This window comes from Ciconia boyciana, chromosome 1, assembly GCF_034638445.1.
Source record: "Ciconia boyciana chromosome 1, ASM3463844v1, whole genome shotgun sequence".
NCBI lineage: Eukaryota > Metazoa > Chordata > Aves > Ciconiiformes > Ciconiidae > Ciconia > Ciconia boyciana.
The window spans coordinates 9,869,004-9,888,908 of record NC_132934.1 but is presented as its reverse complement, the minus strand read 5'-3'; the positions used below and the strand labels follow the sequence as shown (position 1 = coordinate 9,888,908).

Genomic DNA, 19,905 nt, shown 5'->3' with positions numbered 1-19,905 from the left:
TGATAACTTCATACAAATACACATGTTAAGAAATGAAAAGTAAACAAAACAAAACAAAACAAACAAAAAAACCCATAAACAGAGTTGGAAGTGCTAAGGGCATCTCTATTCAACTGCTATATAAACTCTGTGGCATAAAACTTTTAAAGAATCAATTCAATAGTTACTTAAAGTTTTTCCAGTGCCTTCTGTGTGAGCTTGATTTGACAATAATCACCCTGGACTAAGTCCTGATCTTAGATGATCTACAAATATGCCTTTTATTTCCTCACCTTTTATTTGTATCCAAATATAATCAGGAGGTGGTAAATTAAGGCTAATCTTTCTCAAATAAAAGCAAATACACACTAACTTAGCAACACAGCACATATGTAAGCTTTTCTCTTTTTTTCACTTGTCTTATTAAATTTGCAGCTTAGCAGAGCACTGGATGTGTAGATCTCACACAATACTGAGACATACGGTGTGACTGTGTTAACATTATGTGGGAACCCTGGCCAAGATTTTCAAAAGCTGGTGCCAGAAGTTAGGCTCCTAAATAAACCTCCAATTTGCCAAAATGCATAGTGTTTCACACCATCCAGTGAAGTCAGTAAGAGCTGCTGGATCTAACACATATTAAAATTGTGACAATTATTTGGGAACCTAGCTATAAGGTATCTGAAAAAATATCCTTTTCATTTAATGATGCATCTTTAGTTCAGCAGTGCTGTTGTCTACTGACAGTTTTAAAACAGAATGCTGTTCCCTGTGAGCTTCAAAAGGGTTTCTATTTCAAGTCACATTAAGCCTTAGACCCACTTAACAATGAGACTCAAACACCCATAGGCTAGATACACAACCGGGACCTGATAATACTGAGTGCAGTAGGCATCTGCTTGGCAGATTTTGCAGAGTCCAGGCTGGGAATTCTTATGCGTTTCACAAGGAGAACTAAGCACCACACCAGCAAGTCAGTCTTTTGGGAGCATCTGAAGTAGCCAGTTTGAAACATTAAGGAGTGAAATATTTCTTAAATCTCTCCCATACTGGGGAATTAGATGTCTTAGTCTGGGCTTCCCTCCTAGGGGAGGTGTCCCTCCATTCCAGGAGCATGGACCAGAGCCATTCAGGGAGCTCTTCGCTCCTTCCTGTTGAAGGTGTTTCACTTTTCATGGGATAATTACCTCTCAGCTTAGCCAAAAGTAGTAAGAATGTTGTTCAGATGTTAACCAGGAAAGGAGATCTCTTTTCCTCTGAAAAGCTCTCTATTTTATATTAAGTGCAGTAGGAACTGGAGCAGCAGACCCTCCCTCAGAGGGAATGAATTAACCACATGGTCCTTTTCTCCCAAGCTCTCAGTGAACAAATATTTAACTGTCAAGGAGATATGGCCTTGTAGTCAGCATTCTCCTACTATGTAATGTAAAGTCTTCCAAACTCTAAATAAGTTCCCTTATCACTGATCCATCAAGCAAAAAGCAGAGAAACAGAACTACATTCAACTAGTCACTTCTGTATTAAATGGGGACCTCCCACACACCCAACACATTGAACTTTATTTGTAGAGTTTATAAAGAAATGCAAAGTCTGAGTCCTGAGATGTAACACTGAGGATTGGTGTGAGCTTCCAAGATGCCCAGAAGTACTTTAAAAAATGGGGTACTTATAGGTTTATCATCTTCTGTGGATTAGATGACAGCTGAGAGATGACTCTCAGGGTGTAGGCACTCATGTGCCATTGGAGATTCAACCATAAGCCATTCTGAAGGTGAAACTTGGGTTCCTGAGTGGCCTAAATACCATGTGGCTTCTTCTCTGTATTCTGATCAGAGCTGCAGAATACATTTTGCATTTGGACATGCCTGCAGAAAGCCTTAGTGCTTCTCTACAGGATGGATGGGTTGTGCCAGAAGGACTGGACACTCAGCAGAGAGACTTTCAGGCTAACCTTGCAGCTACGCAGAGCAGGCCTGGAAGAGGGCAGGGGAAAGGGGAATGAGTCAGGTTCTGCAGGAGACAAACAAACAGCGCAACTTTTAAAGGGAATCAACCTCACTCCACCCCTGCCACAAAAAGCAGAAACAAAACAAACAAAAAAATCCCTACAAATAAATTGAAGTCCCATTCTTTTTTTAAGATAGAGTTTGCATCCCACTGGATATGCAAAATTTGTGCTACCCTGTTCCAGTGTTTGTCTTGAGCACTTTGTATTGCTTTTCTATTTAACACACCTGTGTTGTTGATAGAAAAGGCTGACATAAGAGAGCATTAATCTGAGGCTAACTGGGCTCAGACCAGCTAGGTGAGTGAACTTGACTTTGCAGGTGGCACTTTGCAATTCTCAGCCGACCTTTGCCAGCGGGAAAGGTGACTGGGTTCGCAGCGTTTCGAAAGGCTGCTATGAATTGAAAGGTGATTCATGTTGGGGAAAGCAGGTTGGTAAGTAAGAGGAGGTGGAGGAGGCTTTCTCAGGAAAATAAACCCATAAAGTGAAACGTTTCACTTAATTAAGCAGCCCCATTTACAGTGGTGAGATCAAAGGAGAGAGGAATTGGAGAAGCAAAGAATGCAGTCTATCCCATAAAAGATCAGGTGAAAGAGGAAGATAAGTCTAAAAATAACAAGGGAAACCTGTGCAACCCTCAAAGTTTTATGAACACACTTATTAAAGGAGCAAAACGAACCAGACGGGAGGACAGGGGGAGGCTTTCTGGCAGACAGTATTCCTCTGTGGCTCAGCCAAGTCCCAATGGGATGGACACCACATCTCAATCAGCCTGTGCAGTGGATTAGCAGAAGAAATAAAGGAAGGGGTTTCACTGAAGAAAGGGAGAAAAGGCAATATAGAGAGTAAAAGATGAAAAAGATCATAGGAGAATCTGAGGGCTTGTGAAGGAACTTGTTTTTTAAAAAAAAAACCACAAAGAATTCAGGAGCTCAGGGCCGTATTCAGATCTGGATTGGAAAAAGCTGAGACATAAAACTCTTCAAATGGACAAAAGCAATGTGCTGGGCTGTTTCCTTTTGCAGCTAAGAAGTGACTTAGACTGCAACAATCTTACTTTGCTGATGCAGAGCTTTGTTTTGAACCTTTGGCAAATCAGTTAGTAAAATACCCAGATCTACCAAAAATATTTGGTGTTGCCTTGGATAGCAGTTAAGAGTCCTAGGTTCTGCAGCAGATCAGACTAACAGTTAATCTGCATCTTTAAACACTAACATTCCTCTAAAAATCTGACCTCAATGCCATTTACTCACCATCAGTGAAATGAGGATGACTCCTTTGTATCCCATCAGAATTTCCAAATGGGCACTGTGAGCGCCTCTGATACTGCAATGGTTACAGCTAAATAGATAGGCTAGAAATGTTTTTTCCTCTTAATTTACTTAAAATCTTGTTCAAATTCCTTCTGTGATTACTGGGAGGGCATTAAGAACACTCTGTTTCAGAATACAGAACACAGTTTAAAGAATGTCCTTGATGATTTCTTTATCAATGGATAATTTCCTGGGTGAAACCCTCGGAGACTGGAAGAAAACTGGATTTGCTATCTGGGGACAGCTGCAGACTTGCAAGTCCAATTTTTAAACAGCTAAAGAAGATAGAGCAAAAGCTCCCTTGGTTTTCAAATCGCCCTTTGTGCCAGGGCTGCCTGCTGCATGTTTTTTCTGTCTCTTTTTTTTCAGCTTCAAAATTGAAATAGATTTGAAGCCTTGCCTCTGTTTAATTTCCATTATTTCCACTTGCTCTTTAATACTGCTGGGAGAAGTTAGGGTAAAAGAGCTGTACGTTTTGCAGCATCAATGGTGTGGAGCGTGCCAGAGATCCCCAGTCACCCTGTTCAGGGGGCTTCCGACGACGCCAGAGGGCAGGCAGACCACGCTGCAGTACCAGCACCAGGGCAGGCAGGGGCTGCTGCTGCCTGCACGCTGCTCAGCATTGCGAAGGCATGATATCATGGTCATGTTGGGAGTTTATCTCCGACACAAATTGCCACAGGAAGCATTTTGTCAAAATTTCAATATCAAAGTGGTCACAGCCTCTATAGTGAACAGCTTTATTTACTTAGGAGATAAAGGCAGCTGAGCAGAAAGTTAAATTAGGGTAAGCAGTCTCCTGCTTCTGTATAAATGCTGAAAGGAAGTCAATGCCTCTCTCAAAAACAAACATCAAAGGAAACTAATTTCCTACTATAGCCATTTTTAGACTTCGCCAGTAACTTAAAACATGAAATATAAAATCAGCATAGCAGTGTTGGCTATGCTAACTTAGGTAGGCAACACTTAGGTAGAGCTTAAATTTCAAAAATGCTCTAGTAACTTAAAAAAAGATAGATTATCCCTCTTTGGCTTTGTTCTGAGCATTCCTGAACCACCCCATAGCTGGCAAGAAATGATGAAATTAATGTTTAAGGAAGAGCATTTCAACATTCACGCTGCAGTGTTCTGCAGGGGTGTAGCATGCTGCTTCTTTTCCTTGTCTTTGAGCACTGCCTAGTTTTTCAGATCCCAGCCTAAATCTGTTAGTATCCAGAGGTTTGGCATAGCCCATTATAAGATGAGAGCATGGCATGAATCTGCTTATTTCAATAGCCTATATTAAACTAAGCCTGAAGTATGTTGAAGTCTGAGAGTAGGCCAGCTCACTAAGACAAAAGATAAATAACTATGCAGCAATACATTTACCTTATCTACATAGCAAATATAACAGATATTTTTCTTCCGAGAGCTTTCTTCAGTAAAATCCACTTCCCTTTTCAGTCTTTGGTCAGATAAACTCCTACAGAAATCCACTGGGTATGAAGGTCATAAGGATTTTTATGAGACCATTTTCTCACAGCTGTTATCAGGTGCTTAAAGAAAGCAGCTGGAGAGTTAAGGAGCGGCTTGTGGACAATATCAATTTATCTTTAAACTTTCCAACTTTCAAAATACTTGCAAGCATGGATATTCAAATCAGTGATAAAGATCAGCATTGACATGCTTCAGCATGACATGTTTCCTTCCTTGTGAATCCCAGCTCAACCATGTGATGGCTAATACACTCAAAAATGCAATGAGCTTATGACCCGTCTATCTGTGCAGAGTGTTCATCCTTATGGGGCACTCTGAGTTTTTAAAGAGAGTTATTTTAATCTCTTTAGATGCCATGGGACCAGCTATTGTTCTCACTGGCACCATTTTTGTACTTAAAACTAAATGCAGCTGCAGTTCTTAACCAGTAATGGAGTTGCTTAAAAAAAAAAAAAAAATTAAATGTAATCTTCTTTTCTGGGGGCACTATATATTCTGCATGGGAGAGAGATGCGCAAGCCTACAGTGTCTAAATTGTCTAAATTAGGAGCGTATTTGCTCCAGCAGCGCAGATCCTAAGCAGGCCAAATCAGTCTCTGGAGCTGCCTTACTCTTTATAAAGAGAGCTGCCCTTTGCGACTTGCCTGCAGTTGAGAGGAGGGAATCAGAGCTCAGGGCCTGACCTGCTGAAGCCTGGGACCACCGAGTGCAGCAAACAGCATGGGCTTGGACCATGCAGTTGGGTCCATTGGAAGGATTATGAAGAAAACACAGAGACACAAGCAAATGTGTGAAAAGAAGAGCTAAATAAGCTAGATAATCTGGCTTGAAGCAAAGGTTACACCAGTGCTGATGTCAGAGAAATAGTGCAGAAACGCCCAGATGGCTTCTAGGAAAGGTACCAGCAGCAGTCCAACCTCAGTAGCTCAGTGCTTGGCCGGATTTATGCAGCTGCCTATTACTAGTTCACTGAATACCTGATCAAGATAATGTAAAGCTATCCTGGGTAATATCTATCTTCCTCTTAAATCATTTCTCTTACGTTCTACTTAAAAGAGTTGCTCAGAGCTGTGATGAATTTTTTAAAGCAGATGCATTTTTTGGAAATACCATTTTCTTCCTCAGCTGCAATGCAGGTCCATGCTTTTCCAAATTTAATACCAAGACAGAAGTGGGGAAAGAATTTTTTAATAACTCTTCCAAAATTTTCTTCTTTGTTTTGGCCCAATTGTTAAATCTGAAGTCTAGGAGATTGGGATTTAGAAGTGTTTCCAGATATTAAACTTCTTTTTTCTTCCTATCACTTATCTTTCATCACATAAAATCTCCAGCAAATAACTCCTTACTTAGGACACCACAATATGAGAAACAATCAGGAAACAGACAGTCTGGACACAATGTTATCTCAGAGACATGGAAAAACATATATTTTTATATATAAACTTATAAAGGGTAGGTAGATGTTTGAGCTGTCAACAGAAGGGAAAGGATTCAGAGGATAATTTGAAACATCATGAGTGGAAAATATAAATTACCAATCCAGGGGGTGGTGTGTGAAGTATGACTGGTTTTGAGTAAAAATAGAAGTACGTAATCAAGGAGACACTTACTGTACCAGGTCTGGGATATGGGATACGACCTTCATATTGTACCCACCGATGATCCACACTCTCTTTGTGAGCATAAGGGCCATTGAAAACAGCTCTGATATCTGCCATGCTGTACACACAAACTGCAGAGCCCTTGAAGACAGAGCTGAAAAAAGAAGACAGATTGATATGTATATTGTAAACACATCTTCAGTGCATGCCTCATCCAGTGAATTAATTAATTCCAGAGTCTGATGGGGTTTGGATCAATCCTACACCTGAGAGTTGATATAAGTGGTGCTAAATAGCAGACCGCGTGGACAGGTCTGATAACTACAGATATTTAATATCACTTTATTACAGTTTAAAGCTTTGCTCGGTTGAAACCTGGACTTAACCTCTGGGACCACTTGATAGACTGCTATTTTTTCTAGTGGCTGACAGGTTCCAGCTATCATGTATTAGCTATCATGATTAGAATTTTCTGCAAATGAAGGACATTCTTTTACATTGTGTTCACATCTGGAAGTCAGTATATTAGTGATATTACAGGTGACGTGTCCGAGAATTACAAGTTGCATTGGACAGACAATAAAAAGAGATAGAAATAAACATTTATTTCTTTTTCTATGTCTTTTTCCTTTTTTTAATGTATTTTTCTCAAAGAAAACCTCAAATAGTTCAGTTTTCCAAAGAATACCATGCCAGGCATGTACTTTAGTTACTTCATATGCCCTTTCATTCACTGTGGAACATTTCATTCAATTTTAAATATTTTATGTGGTTATATATTCTATGGAGTCACTGTAGTGGCTGCTTCTGATTTAAGGAGTGCCTTGGCTATTTTTCATTGTACTCATACCGTTCAGCGTTTGGCTAGTCCTTATTATTTACATTTAATTCAAAGATTCTGGAGACAAAAGAAAGAATTATTTATTTCCTTCCTGACAATTCTATATAAAGTACCTCACTATCACAGCTGAGAGGTTCATTAATTAATCAATCTAACCCCATGAGATAAAGATGGGTTATTCTTCCATCAACTTCTGTCTATAAAAACACCGAAATATTACTTTAGAGCATAGTGGGTTTTGATCCTAAGAAACAGCTGATGTCAAATTGTTGCTTTCAGAAATAATGCTTTACGACAAAGTTTTGTCTTAAATAGTAACTACTGGTTGCTCAATAAACATGATTAAAATTTTTAAATTCGGCTAGATTAGGTTGAAATAAACTAACATGCTTTTAATTGTTAAATTTCCATTATTTTTGACTATCATTCTTAAAAGTCAGACACACAAAGATTTAGGGACATAATTTATATTTTCACTTCTGAAAATATTGTCCTTAGTGACTACAGTCCCAATATTGCAAGCCTTATTGAAGCAGTCTCTCAATGCTCTCAGGAATCAGGATCTAGTAACAGAATGGTTTAATAAAAGGCCTGAGTAAGATGTTCAGCATTTGCTTCCAGAGGCAAACACGATCCTAATGCATACCTTGTTGTAGTGAAGACTCCATATACAAGCGGGTTTCTCTCATCTCTTGTAGAAAGTAAGAATATATCTTCTGCAATGGGAAAAATGTGGGGTTTTTTTTAATTAAACATCCATTGACCAGTTCTGCATTTACTATTTATAATTTGGAGATTTGTAAATATATATCAAAGCTTTATTTTTTGTCTGAATTTTAATTTCTGCCATGTGAATTTGTGCAAATATTCTGAAGTTTGTCCACTTGCAGATAGTCTGTTTTTTACACAGAATCAGCTTTTCACTTTCCAGCTTTTGGAGTGAAAGTGAAAAAAAACATATTTCTGACCAGACTAATTCCACTTATAATCAGGGACTGCTGATAAAAGACAGAGATATTGCCAGCACTGTTTGGAAAATTAACTAAATCAGAACAAGACATAGTGCTTCTACAAACAAGAAAAAAAACCCAAGCAAAACTGATGTCAAAATAAACCATTAAAGATAACTCAGCTTACGCAGCTCATCAAAATGTGTGTCTGCTCCTTCAGGACCAGGTATCGAGCACACAAGCCTGGCTTTCAGAAAAGTCGTCCACTTGTTTATTAGGCTCCGTTGACCTCCCATATCATTCTAATAAAAATAAAGTAAAATGATTTAAATATTAAACAAATAAGAGTTTTAATATATGATATTTGATGGTAGCACGGTATTGACTGTACTTCTTCAGTCTGATTCCAGTTTGATCTTATCACCAACTATGACAAACAAAAAGTCTATTTTTTTTTCTTTTTTTTTTCAAGAAAAAGTGCAGGACAGCCTTTTTATAAGTATCTCAAATAGTCACTTCTCAGCTCAGAGTGAGCACTAAAATTTCTGAATTATACCCAAATCTTACTAGCTTTACAGCTGGAATGCTGTGAAACATATGACTATATCCTATGATTTCTTGTTCCCTGTGATGCTAATTTTTACAATCAGTTCTTCTTCAAGAATTCTTTACAAACCCAGTAATAATACATAACATTTTGGATAGATTTCTCAAAAAAGGAAAAATATATTCATCAGCAGTTCTGGCGATGTAAATACTGCACTGTTTGTTTTGTGTACATAGTGCAGAGAGATATACATTCCAGGAAAAATTAGTCATATCATTTTAATAATCATTGTTATGGAAATATCAGTCTGTCCTCCACAAGTGGGATTGGTTTTAAATTTATTTTACTATGGGTTTCCAAGTTATGACCATACTTGCTCAAATTTCCTTTAGTCATTGGAGAAAGAAAAAAAGCTATAAAGGGTCACTTGAAATTTGAATAATCCTTCTGAAGGGTAGGTGTCCTTCTACACGCTTGGATTCTATGATCCTACATGCTTTAGTTATGTAGGTGGAAAGAAGGGTAGATGGAAGGTAGACAGGATACACTAATTCCATCTAACTACATTTAAGAAATTAAGATATTCCTAAAACATTTGGGGATTTTCCAAAATGTTCCTTTGAAGGAAATTAAAAACTATGACAGAAGTGTTTCAAAACACTGATGATTATGAGAAGAAATGTGACAAAAACAAGAATAAAAGATTGTCAGGAAAGAAAAAAAAGGTGTGTGGGGAGAGTGGATCTTAAAGAAAGTTTTAAATTTTAAGAAGCTGGAACTAGGAGCTTGCTTAGGAGCTTACCTCCTTCCATTGAGTATATGAAAAATCTAATGAATTACGTTTATCTGTCCCCTTTGGCCCCAAATAACAGATCTATTTAGGTTCCACAAGGCTATTTAGGCCCAATTTTTTTCATATTGAAAACTGTAAGGGCAATGATATTCCAGCAGGAATGAAGAATTCAAACACTTAAGAGAAATGTTATTACCAACAGTAGTCTCCCAGCTATAGGTTCTGAATTACCCCATGAAGGTGCCTGATTTTTTTCATTTACAAACTCTGAAGCCTAGGAGAACTGTGCTGTAAATTTAAGCTCCACAAATTTGGTCACAAATATTTCATCCCCTCTGGATTCATTAGGAGAAATCACTTTTTTTCCTTTTTCTTTTTTTTTTTTTTAATTACCTTTGCACCTCTAAAGGTATAGAACCAGCTAGTAGGAAACACTGGGTAGTGGGAATTATGTGGTATTTCCATGGATTATATTTGGCCCTTCAGGGCTGTATGATAAATATTACAGTCATTCAGAAAGATGGTTTTAGGTGCTGAAACTCACTTCACAAGGAGCAACACTTCTCTAACCATTAGAGTAACTGCACTCTAACTGTTTTCCCTTTTCATGTACTTGCTATTGCTAAATAGGTTAGCTCAGTTGGAAATGATTCCTGTTAATCTATTGCCTTTGGAACTCCTGTTCTTACAAGAATTGCTACCTCCTCTCTTGATTTCCTGAGGTCCTGCCAAGCCTGAAGCTTTGCATCTAGCCAACAGATTTATGACAAAGGTGTCAAAATTAGCAGCCTGAAGCCAATAGGAAAAAGAAGCTCTGCCATGTGTGTGTTCTGTTCAAAGGCACAGCAGATAAACTTTGTGGTGTAATTAAACCCAAACAATTACAAAGATGCAACAAAGAATCTTAAAAAGCAAGAAGCATTAAGCTTTTCCTTCCTCTGGCAATTTGAATTAGCTAAGCAATTCTCACTTTGCAGGGCTTCCACTTTGATTTCTGGTGGATTTGGTGCAGCATCACAGGACTCTGAGATGTCTCTAACTGCCTGGCTAGGATCAGAAAGCAGGGAGAAAGCAAGATGTGATGGGGCTGGAATGGAAAAATCACCTTGTCTAGCTCCTGCTCCTGTCATCACAGGCATTGAGCTTCTGCAAGAGATGGGAAAGTACGTACTTGTGTTTTACCACCCTTAAGCATGATCCAACGGAGCATTTTCGCAAATGCTTATTTTAAATATATCAGTAGTTCCACTGAGTTCCTAAAGAGTAGTGTGAACCAAACACTGTGTTCAAAGGAAGCAGACTTAGCAAGTGCTATGTGCTTTGAAGTATAAGATTCCACTGGATTTAAGATGTATCCATATTTCCTCACTCTCAAGACAGGACACAATGTTAACCATGCTACTTGAATTTAAGAGACATTAGAACAGACATTCACTAGGTGTGCCTTACATATCCAAAAGCTGCCAATAACACTGTACAGTTTATAAAGGAGCAAGGGGAATTCAATGACCAGCTAGCACTCCATCATCTACCAAGGCCTTTTGAACCCAGAGACTGAAAAATTTATGGTGCAGAAATGGAGAGACTGAAAAGACCTTTCACTGATTTAGACAGCTGCACATCTAATATGCTGACTTACCCTCCAGCATGCTTCTTCCTACTGCCATGGGTGAATGAAACAAAATGTACATTTTAGTAGGAGGGTGGCTTTGTTTGTGGTTTTTTGTTGTTCTTTTTTTTTTATTAGCAGCCCTATAATACTCTTCAACTCTTTATGTCATTTCTGAATAATGCGGTGCCTTTGCTTTCCTAGTATGTGCCCAGGATTCACTGACTGAGAAAGTGCAGGAATTGACAAAGGCCGTGGCAATTTTATCTACAGGTAGAATTAGCTCAGCTCCGGCCAAGGAGGTTCAAAAACTATTAATAGTATAGGCATATCTTTGCTCCTGGGATCTCAAGTAGTAGTTGTCTTATTAAGCTCTGGAAATCTCCATTTTGTGAAGAAAGTGCACCCCTTTCTTCCTAACACTATTTTTTTTGGTGCATATTAGGTCAGTCTTTGACATGTCTTGAGGCGTCAGGTGCAGGAGAACATGCGATTATTCTCCTTTCCTTCAGACCATGTTGGCATGAACTAACTAGTTTTGCCTCATATCTGCCTACTCTGTTGCAGATTCCTTGGACCATCACAGTTCATGATTATTGGCCTCTGAGAGGTTGGTCAAAGGATATATTGGCCCAAAATCTTTTTAAGACTGGGTTGGTACAGAAAGAAGACAGTCTCTTCTGTGGAAAAGATTATGTAATAATATCGGTTTGTAATGAATCACTAACATGCTCCAATGCAGTGAGCTGGATGCAGAGCATGACATTAATATAATAAGGTGTGCAGGCTGGGTAGTCAGTGGATAAGAAGAAATGGATAGAAGAGAGAAAATGACCAAATCAGAGACCAGTCAGTGCATAGGTGAAAAGAAATAAGGATTTAACACAAAGTTACAAAATCCTCAGGAAACTGCTTGTTCTGGTTTCAGCTGGGATAGAGTTAATTTTCTTCCTAGTAGCTGGTATAGTGCTGTGTTTTGGATTTAGCATGAGAATAATGTGATAACACACCCATGTTTTAGTTGTTGCTAAGCAGTGTTTATGCTAAGTCAAGGCCTTTTCAGCTTCCCACGCTCTGCCAGGTACAGAAGAAGCTGGTAGGGGGCACAGCCAGGACAGGTGACCCCAACTGGCCAAAGGGATATTCCATAACATATCACATCATGCTGAGTATATAAACTGGGGGGAGTTGGCTGGGGGGCAGTGATCGCTGCTTGGGGACTGGCTGGGCATCGGTTGGCAGGTGGTGAGCGGTTGCATCACTTGTCTTTTTTTCCTGAGTTTTGTTCCTCTCTTTCTCTCTCGTTGTTTTGCTTTTCATTACAATTTTTATTATTATTGTTGTTGTTGTTGTTGTTGTTATTTTTCAATTATTAAACTGTCCTTATCTCAACCCATGAGTTTTCTCACTTTTACTCTTCAGATTCTCTCCCCCATCCCACCGGGGGGGAGGGTGAGTGAGCAGCTGTGTGGTGCTTGGTTGCTGGCTGGGGTTAAACCACATCAGTCCTTTTTGGTGCCCAATGTGGGGCATGAAGGGTTTGAGATTATAACAGATCAACCAGAGCGTATTAAGGAATTTAGATCTCTTAACAATTGCAGGTCACAATATTGGTTCTTCTGTTCTTGATATTAATCGATCTGTTCTGCACCATGCTCTTTTTTTGCTGTACATGTTAAAGATTTGTGTTGGTTTTTGCAGTTTGCTGTGCTCTGCCGTGATTAGTGATGTTTTGCCTGGGACATTTGTTATTAAAACACTGGCCTTGAGCTTAATGTGGTATCTGAGTTGTGTACTGAAGCCATTCCTGTACTTCAGGTACCACCTCATGGAGACAATTAGCAATTATGTCTCTTCCTCTAAGAGGTTTTTTATGGAGGAAATACAGAATGGCACCTTCACTACCTTCTTCTATGATGTTTCCTCCTTCGCTACCATAACTTTTCAGTATCTTGAACATCCTTGTGTATTTAAGATACTTCCATTGGTATTTCTTGGGAACATTATTTCGGTTTTGTCTAATGTTAATAAGCAATTTAAGAATATCATCCAGAGATCTGCCCCAAGGCTGGACAGTTATGAGTGGCAGGGTGTGTGGGATAGTATGAGCAAATGCCTAGGATGGTGGGCACATCCAGTGTTTTGGAACTTCACCCCTGAACAAGTGCAGAATCCTAAAAAACTAGTAAAGTATTTGGAAAAAGTATGCTGTCACCCTGGCAACTCCAGAGAGTCACAAATCACTGCAACATGCTGGGGCCTGGCCCATGCCTACCAAGCCCTGTTCAACGCTGTTCAGTACCCTCAAGGGGAAGAGAAGGTCTCTGGATCTGACAATAAAATGACAGGCACTGCGGCTACTCCAACTCCCATAACAGATACTGTGGCTACTCCAACCCCAGCGACAGGCACTGCAGGTACTCCAACCCCAGTGGCAGGAACTGCAGATATTCCAAACCCCCCAACAGGCACCGCAGCTGAACCAGAGAACCAACCCTTGCCAGAATCAGTTGCTCCCCTTTCTAGGGAAGGGGGCATTGACAAAGCAGTTGGAAAAGGGGAACAAGCCCTCAGCCTCTGGAGGTGACTTCTGTCAGCTATGAAGGAAAGATATCCCTTCAAGGAAGATGTTATATATCGCCCAGGCAAATGGACCACCATGGAGAGAGGTATCCAGTACCTGAGGGAATTAGCCGTGCTGGAGGTGATTTATGGTGACCTGGACAACGAGCAGTTATCCAAAGAGCCCGATGAAGTCAAGTGCACACAACCCATGTGGCAGAAGTTTGTACAGAGCACACCATTATCACATACGTACTCACTGGCAGTAATGACCTGGAAAGATGGAGAGGAACCAACGGTGGATGAATTGGCTGGCCAACTCCAACAAGATTAAGAAAGTCTCTCTTCCTCCCTATGGGCCTGCATCTCAGCTGTGGAGAAACAGCCGGACATGCTAGCCGAGAAACTGTCCTGGGAGTTCCAGCAACTCAAAGAGGATATGTCCTGCTCCCCATCTGTACAAACCAGTATCTCATCTATTAGGAATCAGTGTCCATCAAGAGAGAAGATATGGTGGATATAAACCACAGGCTACCCTGTGGTTTTACCTGTGTGACCACAGAGAGGATATGAGGAAATGGGATGGAAAATCTACCTCGACCCTAGCAGCACGGGTACATGAGTTGCAAGGAAAAACAATCACACAGCAGGGTTCTTCCAGCAAAATTGCTGCTCCAGCTTCCAGTGGGCAGTTCCCCAGACAGAGTAAAAGGGCTGATCTTACTCCTGATTTTAATGAAGAAACTCCTGACTCATATTTACAAGAAGTGGGCAATGAATACTATGACCAGGACTAGAGGGGCCCTGCCTCCAGCCGGGTGGAGGAAGGGGACAACCAGGTTTACTGGACTGTGTGGATTCGATGGCCTGGCACGTCAGACCCACAAGAGTATAAGGCTCTAGCAGACACCAGTGCACAGTGTACCCCAATGCCATCAAGCTATAAAGGGGCAGAACCCATCTGTATTTCTGGAGTGACAGGGGGATCCCAACAGCTGACTGTATTGGAGGCCAAAGTGAGCCTAACCGGGAATGAGTGGCAAAAGCACCCCATTGTGAGTGGCCCAGAGGCTCCGTGCATCCTTGGCACAGACAACCTCAGGAGAGGGTACTGGTGGGCTTTTGGTATAGCTGCCTTGGAGATGGAGGAAATTAAACAGCTGTCCACCTTGCCCAGTCTCTCGGAGGACCCTTCTGTTGTGGGGCTGCTGAGGGTCGAAGAACAACAGCTGCCAATCACTACCACAACGATGCACCGGTGGCAATATCGCACCAACCGAGACTCCCCGATTCCCATCCATAAGCTGATTCGTCAACTGGAGAGCCAAGGAGTGATCAGTCAGACTCGCTCACCCTTTAACAGTCCCTATGGCCAGTGCGAAAGTCTAATGGAGAGTGGAGACTATCAGTAGACTATCGTGGCCTGAATGAAGTCGAGCCGCCACTGAGCGTTGCCATGCCGGACATGCGAGAACGTCAATACAAACTGGAGTCAAAAGTCGCCAAATGGTATGCTACAACTGATATCGCTAATGCGTTTTTCTCAATCCCGTTGGCACTAGAGTGCAGGCCACAGTCTGCTTTCACTTGGAGGGGCGTTCAGTACACTTGGAATCGACTGCCCCAGGAGTGGAAACATGGCCCTACCATTTGCCATGGACTGATCCAGATGGCACTGGAACAGGGTGAAACTCCAGAACATCTGCAATATATTGATGGCATCATCATGTGGGGAAACACAGCAGAAGTTTTTGAGAAAGGGAAGAAAATAGCCCAAATCCTTCTGAAAGCTGGTTTTGCCATAAAACACAGTAAGGTCAAGGGACCTGCATAGGAGATCCAGTTCTTAGGAATAAAAAGGCAAGATGGGCGTCGTCAGATCCCAATGGATGTGATTAACAAAATAACAGCTGTGTCTCCACCAACTAGTAAAAAGGAAACACAAGCTTTCTTAGGTGTTCTGGGTTTTTGGAGAATGCACATTCCAAATTACAGTCTGATTGTAAGCCCTGTCTATCAAGTGACCCAGAAGAAGAATGATTTCAAATGGGGCCCTGAGCAACGACAAGCCTTTGAACAAATTAAACAGGAGATAGTTCATGCAGTAGCCCTTGGGCCAGTCCAGGCAGGGCAGGATATAAAAAATGTGCTCTACACCGCAGCCAGGGAGAATGGCCCTACCTGGAGCCTCTGGCAGAAAGCACCAGGGGAGACTCGAGGTCGACCCCTAGGGTTTTGGAGTCAGTGATACAGAGTACCCGAGGCCCTCTATACTCCAGGTGAAAAAGAGATATTGGCAGCATATGAAGGGGTTCAACCTGCTTCATAAGTGGTTGGTACTGAAGCACAGCTCCTCCTGGCACTCCGACTGCCGGTGCTGGGCTGGATGTTCAAAGGGAGGGTCCCCTCTACACATCATGCAACTGATGCTACGTGGAGTATGTGGGTTGCAGTGATCACACAACGGGCTCGAATAGGAAACCCCAGTTGCCCAGGAATCTTGGAAGTAATTATGGACTGGCCAGAAGACAAAGATTTTGGAATATTGCCAGAGGAGGAGGTGACACATGCTGAAGAGGCCCCACTGTGCAAGAAACCATCAGAAAATGAGAAGCAATATGCCCTGTTCACTGATGGGTCCTGTCATATTGTAGGAAAGTATCGGAGATGGAAAGCTGCTGTATGGAGTCCTATATGACAAGTTGTAGAAACTGCTGAAAGAGAAGGTGAATCAAGTCGGTTTGCAGAGGTGAAGGCCATCCAGCTGGCTTCAGATATTGATGACTGAGAAATGTGACCAGTGCTTTATCTCTATACTAACTCATCGATGGTGGCAAATGCCTTGTGGGGGTGGTTGCAGCAATGGAAGCAGAGCAACCAGCAGCACGGAGGCAAACCCATCTGGGTTGTCGCATTGTGGCAAGATATTGCTGCCTAAGTAGAGAAGCTGGTTATAAAAGTACATCATGTAGATGCTCATGTACTCAAGAGTTGGGCCACTGAAGAACATCAAAACCAGCAGGTGGATCAGGCTGCTAGGATTGAAGTGCCTTGGGTGGATCTGGACTGGCAACATAAGGGTGAATTATTTATAGCTCAGAGGGCCCATGACACCTCAGGCCACCAAGGAAGAGATGCAATGTATAGATGGGCTCATGAGCGAGGGGCTGACTTGACCATGGACATTATTGCACAGGTTATCCATGAATGTGAAACATGCGTTGCAATCAAACAAGCCAAGTGGTATGGAGGATGATAGCTGAAATATAAATATGGGGAGGCCTGGCAGATTGATCACATCACACTCCCACAAACGCGCCAAGGCAAGCGCTATGTGCTTACAATGGTGGAAGCAACCACCGGATGGCTGGAAACATATCCCGTGCCCCAGGCCACCACCCAGAACACTATCCTGGGCCTTGAAAAGCAAGTCCTATGGCGACATGGCACCCCAGAAAGAACTGAGTCAGGCAACGGGACTCATTTACAAAACAACCTCATAGACACCTGGGCCAAAGAGCATGGCACTGAGTGGGTATATCACATCCCCTATCATGCACCAGCCTCTGGGAAAATTGACCAATACGATGGACTGTTAAAGACTGCACTGCGAGCAATGGGTGCTGGGACATTCAAACATTGGGATACACATTTAGCAAAGGCCACCTGGTTAGTCAACATTGGGGGATCTGCCATTCAAGCTGGCCCTGCCCAATCAAAACTTTTGCGTACTGTGGAGGGGAATAAAGTCCCTGTAGTGCACATAAAAAATATGCTGGGGAAGACAGGCTGGGTTACTCTTGCCTCGGGCAAAGTCAAACCCGTCTGTGGGATTGCTTTTGCTCAAGGACCTGGGTGCACTTGGGGGGTAATGCGGCAGGATGGGGAAATCTGATGTGTACCTCAAGGGGATTTGCTTTTGGGTGAGAATAGCCAATGAACTGAATGGTATGATGTTAATTGCTATACAAAATGGTATGTCATCCCTTTTATGGTTGCTATATGCCATATCAAACAGTATTACAGTAAGAATCACCCAGATTAATGAAGAATGAACTTTGATGAAACTGAGCAAAGTGCAGCAGTGATGGAACCAGAACTGGCTTCAGCTGCAACAGTCCAACACCACACACCATCTCTCTGGCCCTGAAAGACTTTTATGACAGATGGAGCCCAAAGTCATGGACTAAATGAACTCAACGGACATTTTAGAGGGATGGCCCGTAGACCAAGGGAATGATATCTGTGTGTATATATCAAAAGACAGGAAAAGCGGTGGTGATTAATTGGAAAGTATTGGAAAGGATAGGACCTGGGCATGACATAGATGGTATAGAATAAGGGTTGGATACTGTCCTGAGTTCGGCTGGGATAGAGTTAATTTTCTTCCTAGTAGCTGGTATAGTGCTGTGTTTTGGATTTAATATGAGAATAATGTCGATAACTCACTGATGTTTTAGTTGTTGCTAAGCAGTGCTTATACTAAGTCAAGGACTTTTCAGCTTCCCATACTCTGCCAGCAAGGAGGTGCACAAGAAGCTGGGAGGGGGCACAGCCAGGACAGCTGACCCCAACTGGCCAAAGGGCTATTCCATACCATATGGTATCATGCTCAGTATAGAAACAGGGGGGAGTTGGCCAGGGGGCACTGACCGCTGCTCGCAGACGGGCTGGGCATCAGTTGGCAGGGGATGAGTGGTTGCATCACTTGTTTTCTTTCCTGGGTTTTGTTCCTCTCTTTCTCTCGCTTTCATTATTATTTTTTTTTTAATTTTTCAATTATTAAACTGTCCTTCTCTCAACCCATGAGTTTTCTTACTTTGGCTCTTCAGATTCTCTCCCCCATCCCACCATGAGGGAGGGTGAGCGAGTGTCTCTGTGGTGCTTGGTTGCCGACTGGGGCTAAACCACGACACTGCTGGACTGATTTACACCAAGCAAGGATTTCCGTCAGCCCTGTTGGAAGTGTGTGCTGGACTGGATGCACTGAAATGATTTTGGACAAGAGATACTGGTACTGAAGACAAAGAATGCTAAATATTTCAGGGATATGAGACAAGAAGACGAGATAAATTTAAGTGTTGAGAGAAGGCGAAAGCAGCATGAGCAAGCCTTTCATTCCAAAAATATGGCTAATCTACTTGAAACAGACGAGGAGCCACAAGTGTCTGAAATCTTATCTCCCAAAATATCACTTCTAAGCACACTGGATTAGCAGTGTTTATAGTAAACTTTGTTATAGTAGAGATGAAGGCACTTAGGACTGCATATTCCTTTTGGAATATAAATAAAGGTTTAATTAGCATTTACCACTTTGTAATCTCACAGGCTGTAACAGATACCAACACTTCTGCCTGAAATACCTTCTTTTAAACAGAAAGAAGTGCCTGTAAAATCTTGGTTACTTGTGTTTGTCTGATTTAGAGATTTAGATAATTGACAACTAGAAGATGGGCAGTTCAATCTGTCACCTGCTAAGGAAATATTACCAAAAAAGTCACAAAGATTTAAATACAGAAATTATCTAGATAAATGGGGAAGTAATCCAATATGATTTTAATTAATCAGACAGATTTTTATTCTACAGAAATCCTAAAATTTCAACCCTTTTCAACAAGCATGTTCTAAAAAATAATTTGTTGGAGTGATAAATCAGGTTTCTACCAAAGTACATTAAGAATTCAAGCATCTGACGTACAACTTCAACGAGCACAGGTAAGTGTATAGCTTTCTGACATCCAGGAAGAATGCTGTTTAAATGCCACAATGTAAAATTTGTGAAGTAAATTAAGGTCATATCATACACCTTTCTTGAGAGACTTCCATGGAAGTCTCAGTTTTCTGATCTGCAATTTTTATGTAACTGAGCAAAACAAGAGGTTTTTCAAATCCTCTAGTTAAAGATAAGTTTATCATGAAAATAAGAACTATCAGCAAAAATATTGCTCTATTAACAAGTGATTTAAAAAACAACTTGTATTAAAGATTTTCCATTGTATCTATTTTCTATTCTATGGTATCTTACATATTACATAAATGTAGCTTCATTAAAATGCATAAATGTTAGTCTTGGAATCCAGTAGGCAGGAAAACAGATGGCAACAAAGCTAAAGAACATCTGCATCTTTGGGGGTTTAAATCTCTTATTTGTTTGTAAGTACCAGTGACAAATTGAACATTAGAACAAAAAGTGCAGTTTTCTGAAAATCAATCAACATCAAAGATG

At 41.2% G+C, this 19,905-nt stretch overlaps 1 protein-coding gene across 2 annotated transcripts in view; it reads right to left on the bottom strand.

Annotated features, from left to right (window-relative positions):
• The window catches only part of SEMA3D (semaphorin 3D), a 153,874-nt gene that overhangs the window by 32,872 nt on the left and 101,097 nt on the right, over positions 1-19,905 (bottom strand). For both annotated transcript variants that reach the window (XM_072858402.1, XM_072858393.1), the window contains exons 9-11: positions 8,356-8,470; positions 7,865-7,934; positions 6,387-6,531 (exon numbers count right to left, since the gene is read on the bottom strand). In XM_072858402.1, the coding sequence (XP_072714503.1) occupies positions 6,387-6,531; positions 7,865-7,934; positions 8,356-8,470 (330 nt within the window). The remainder of the gene's footprint in view (positions 1-6,386; positions 6,532-7,864; positions 7,935-8,355; positions 8,471-19,905) is intronic.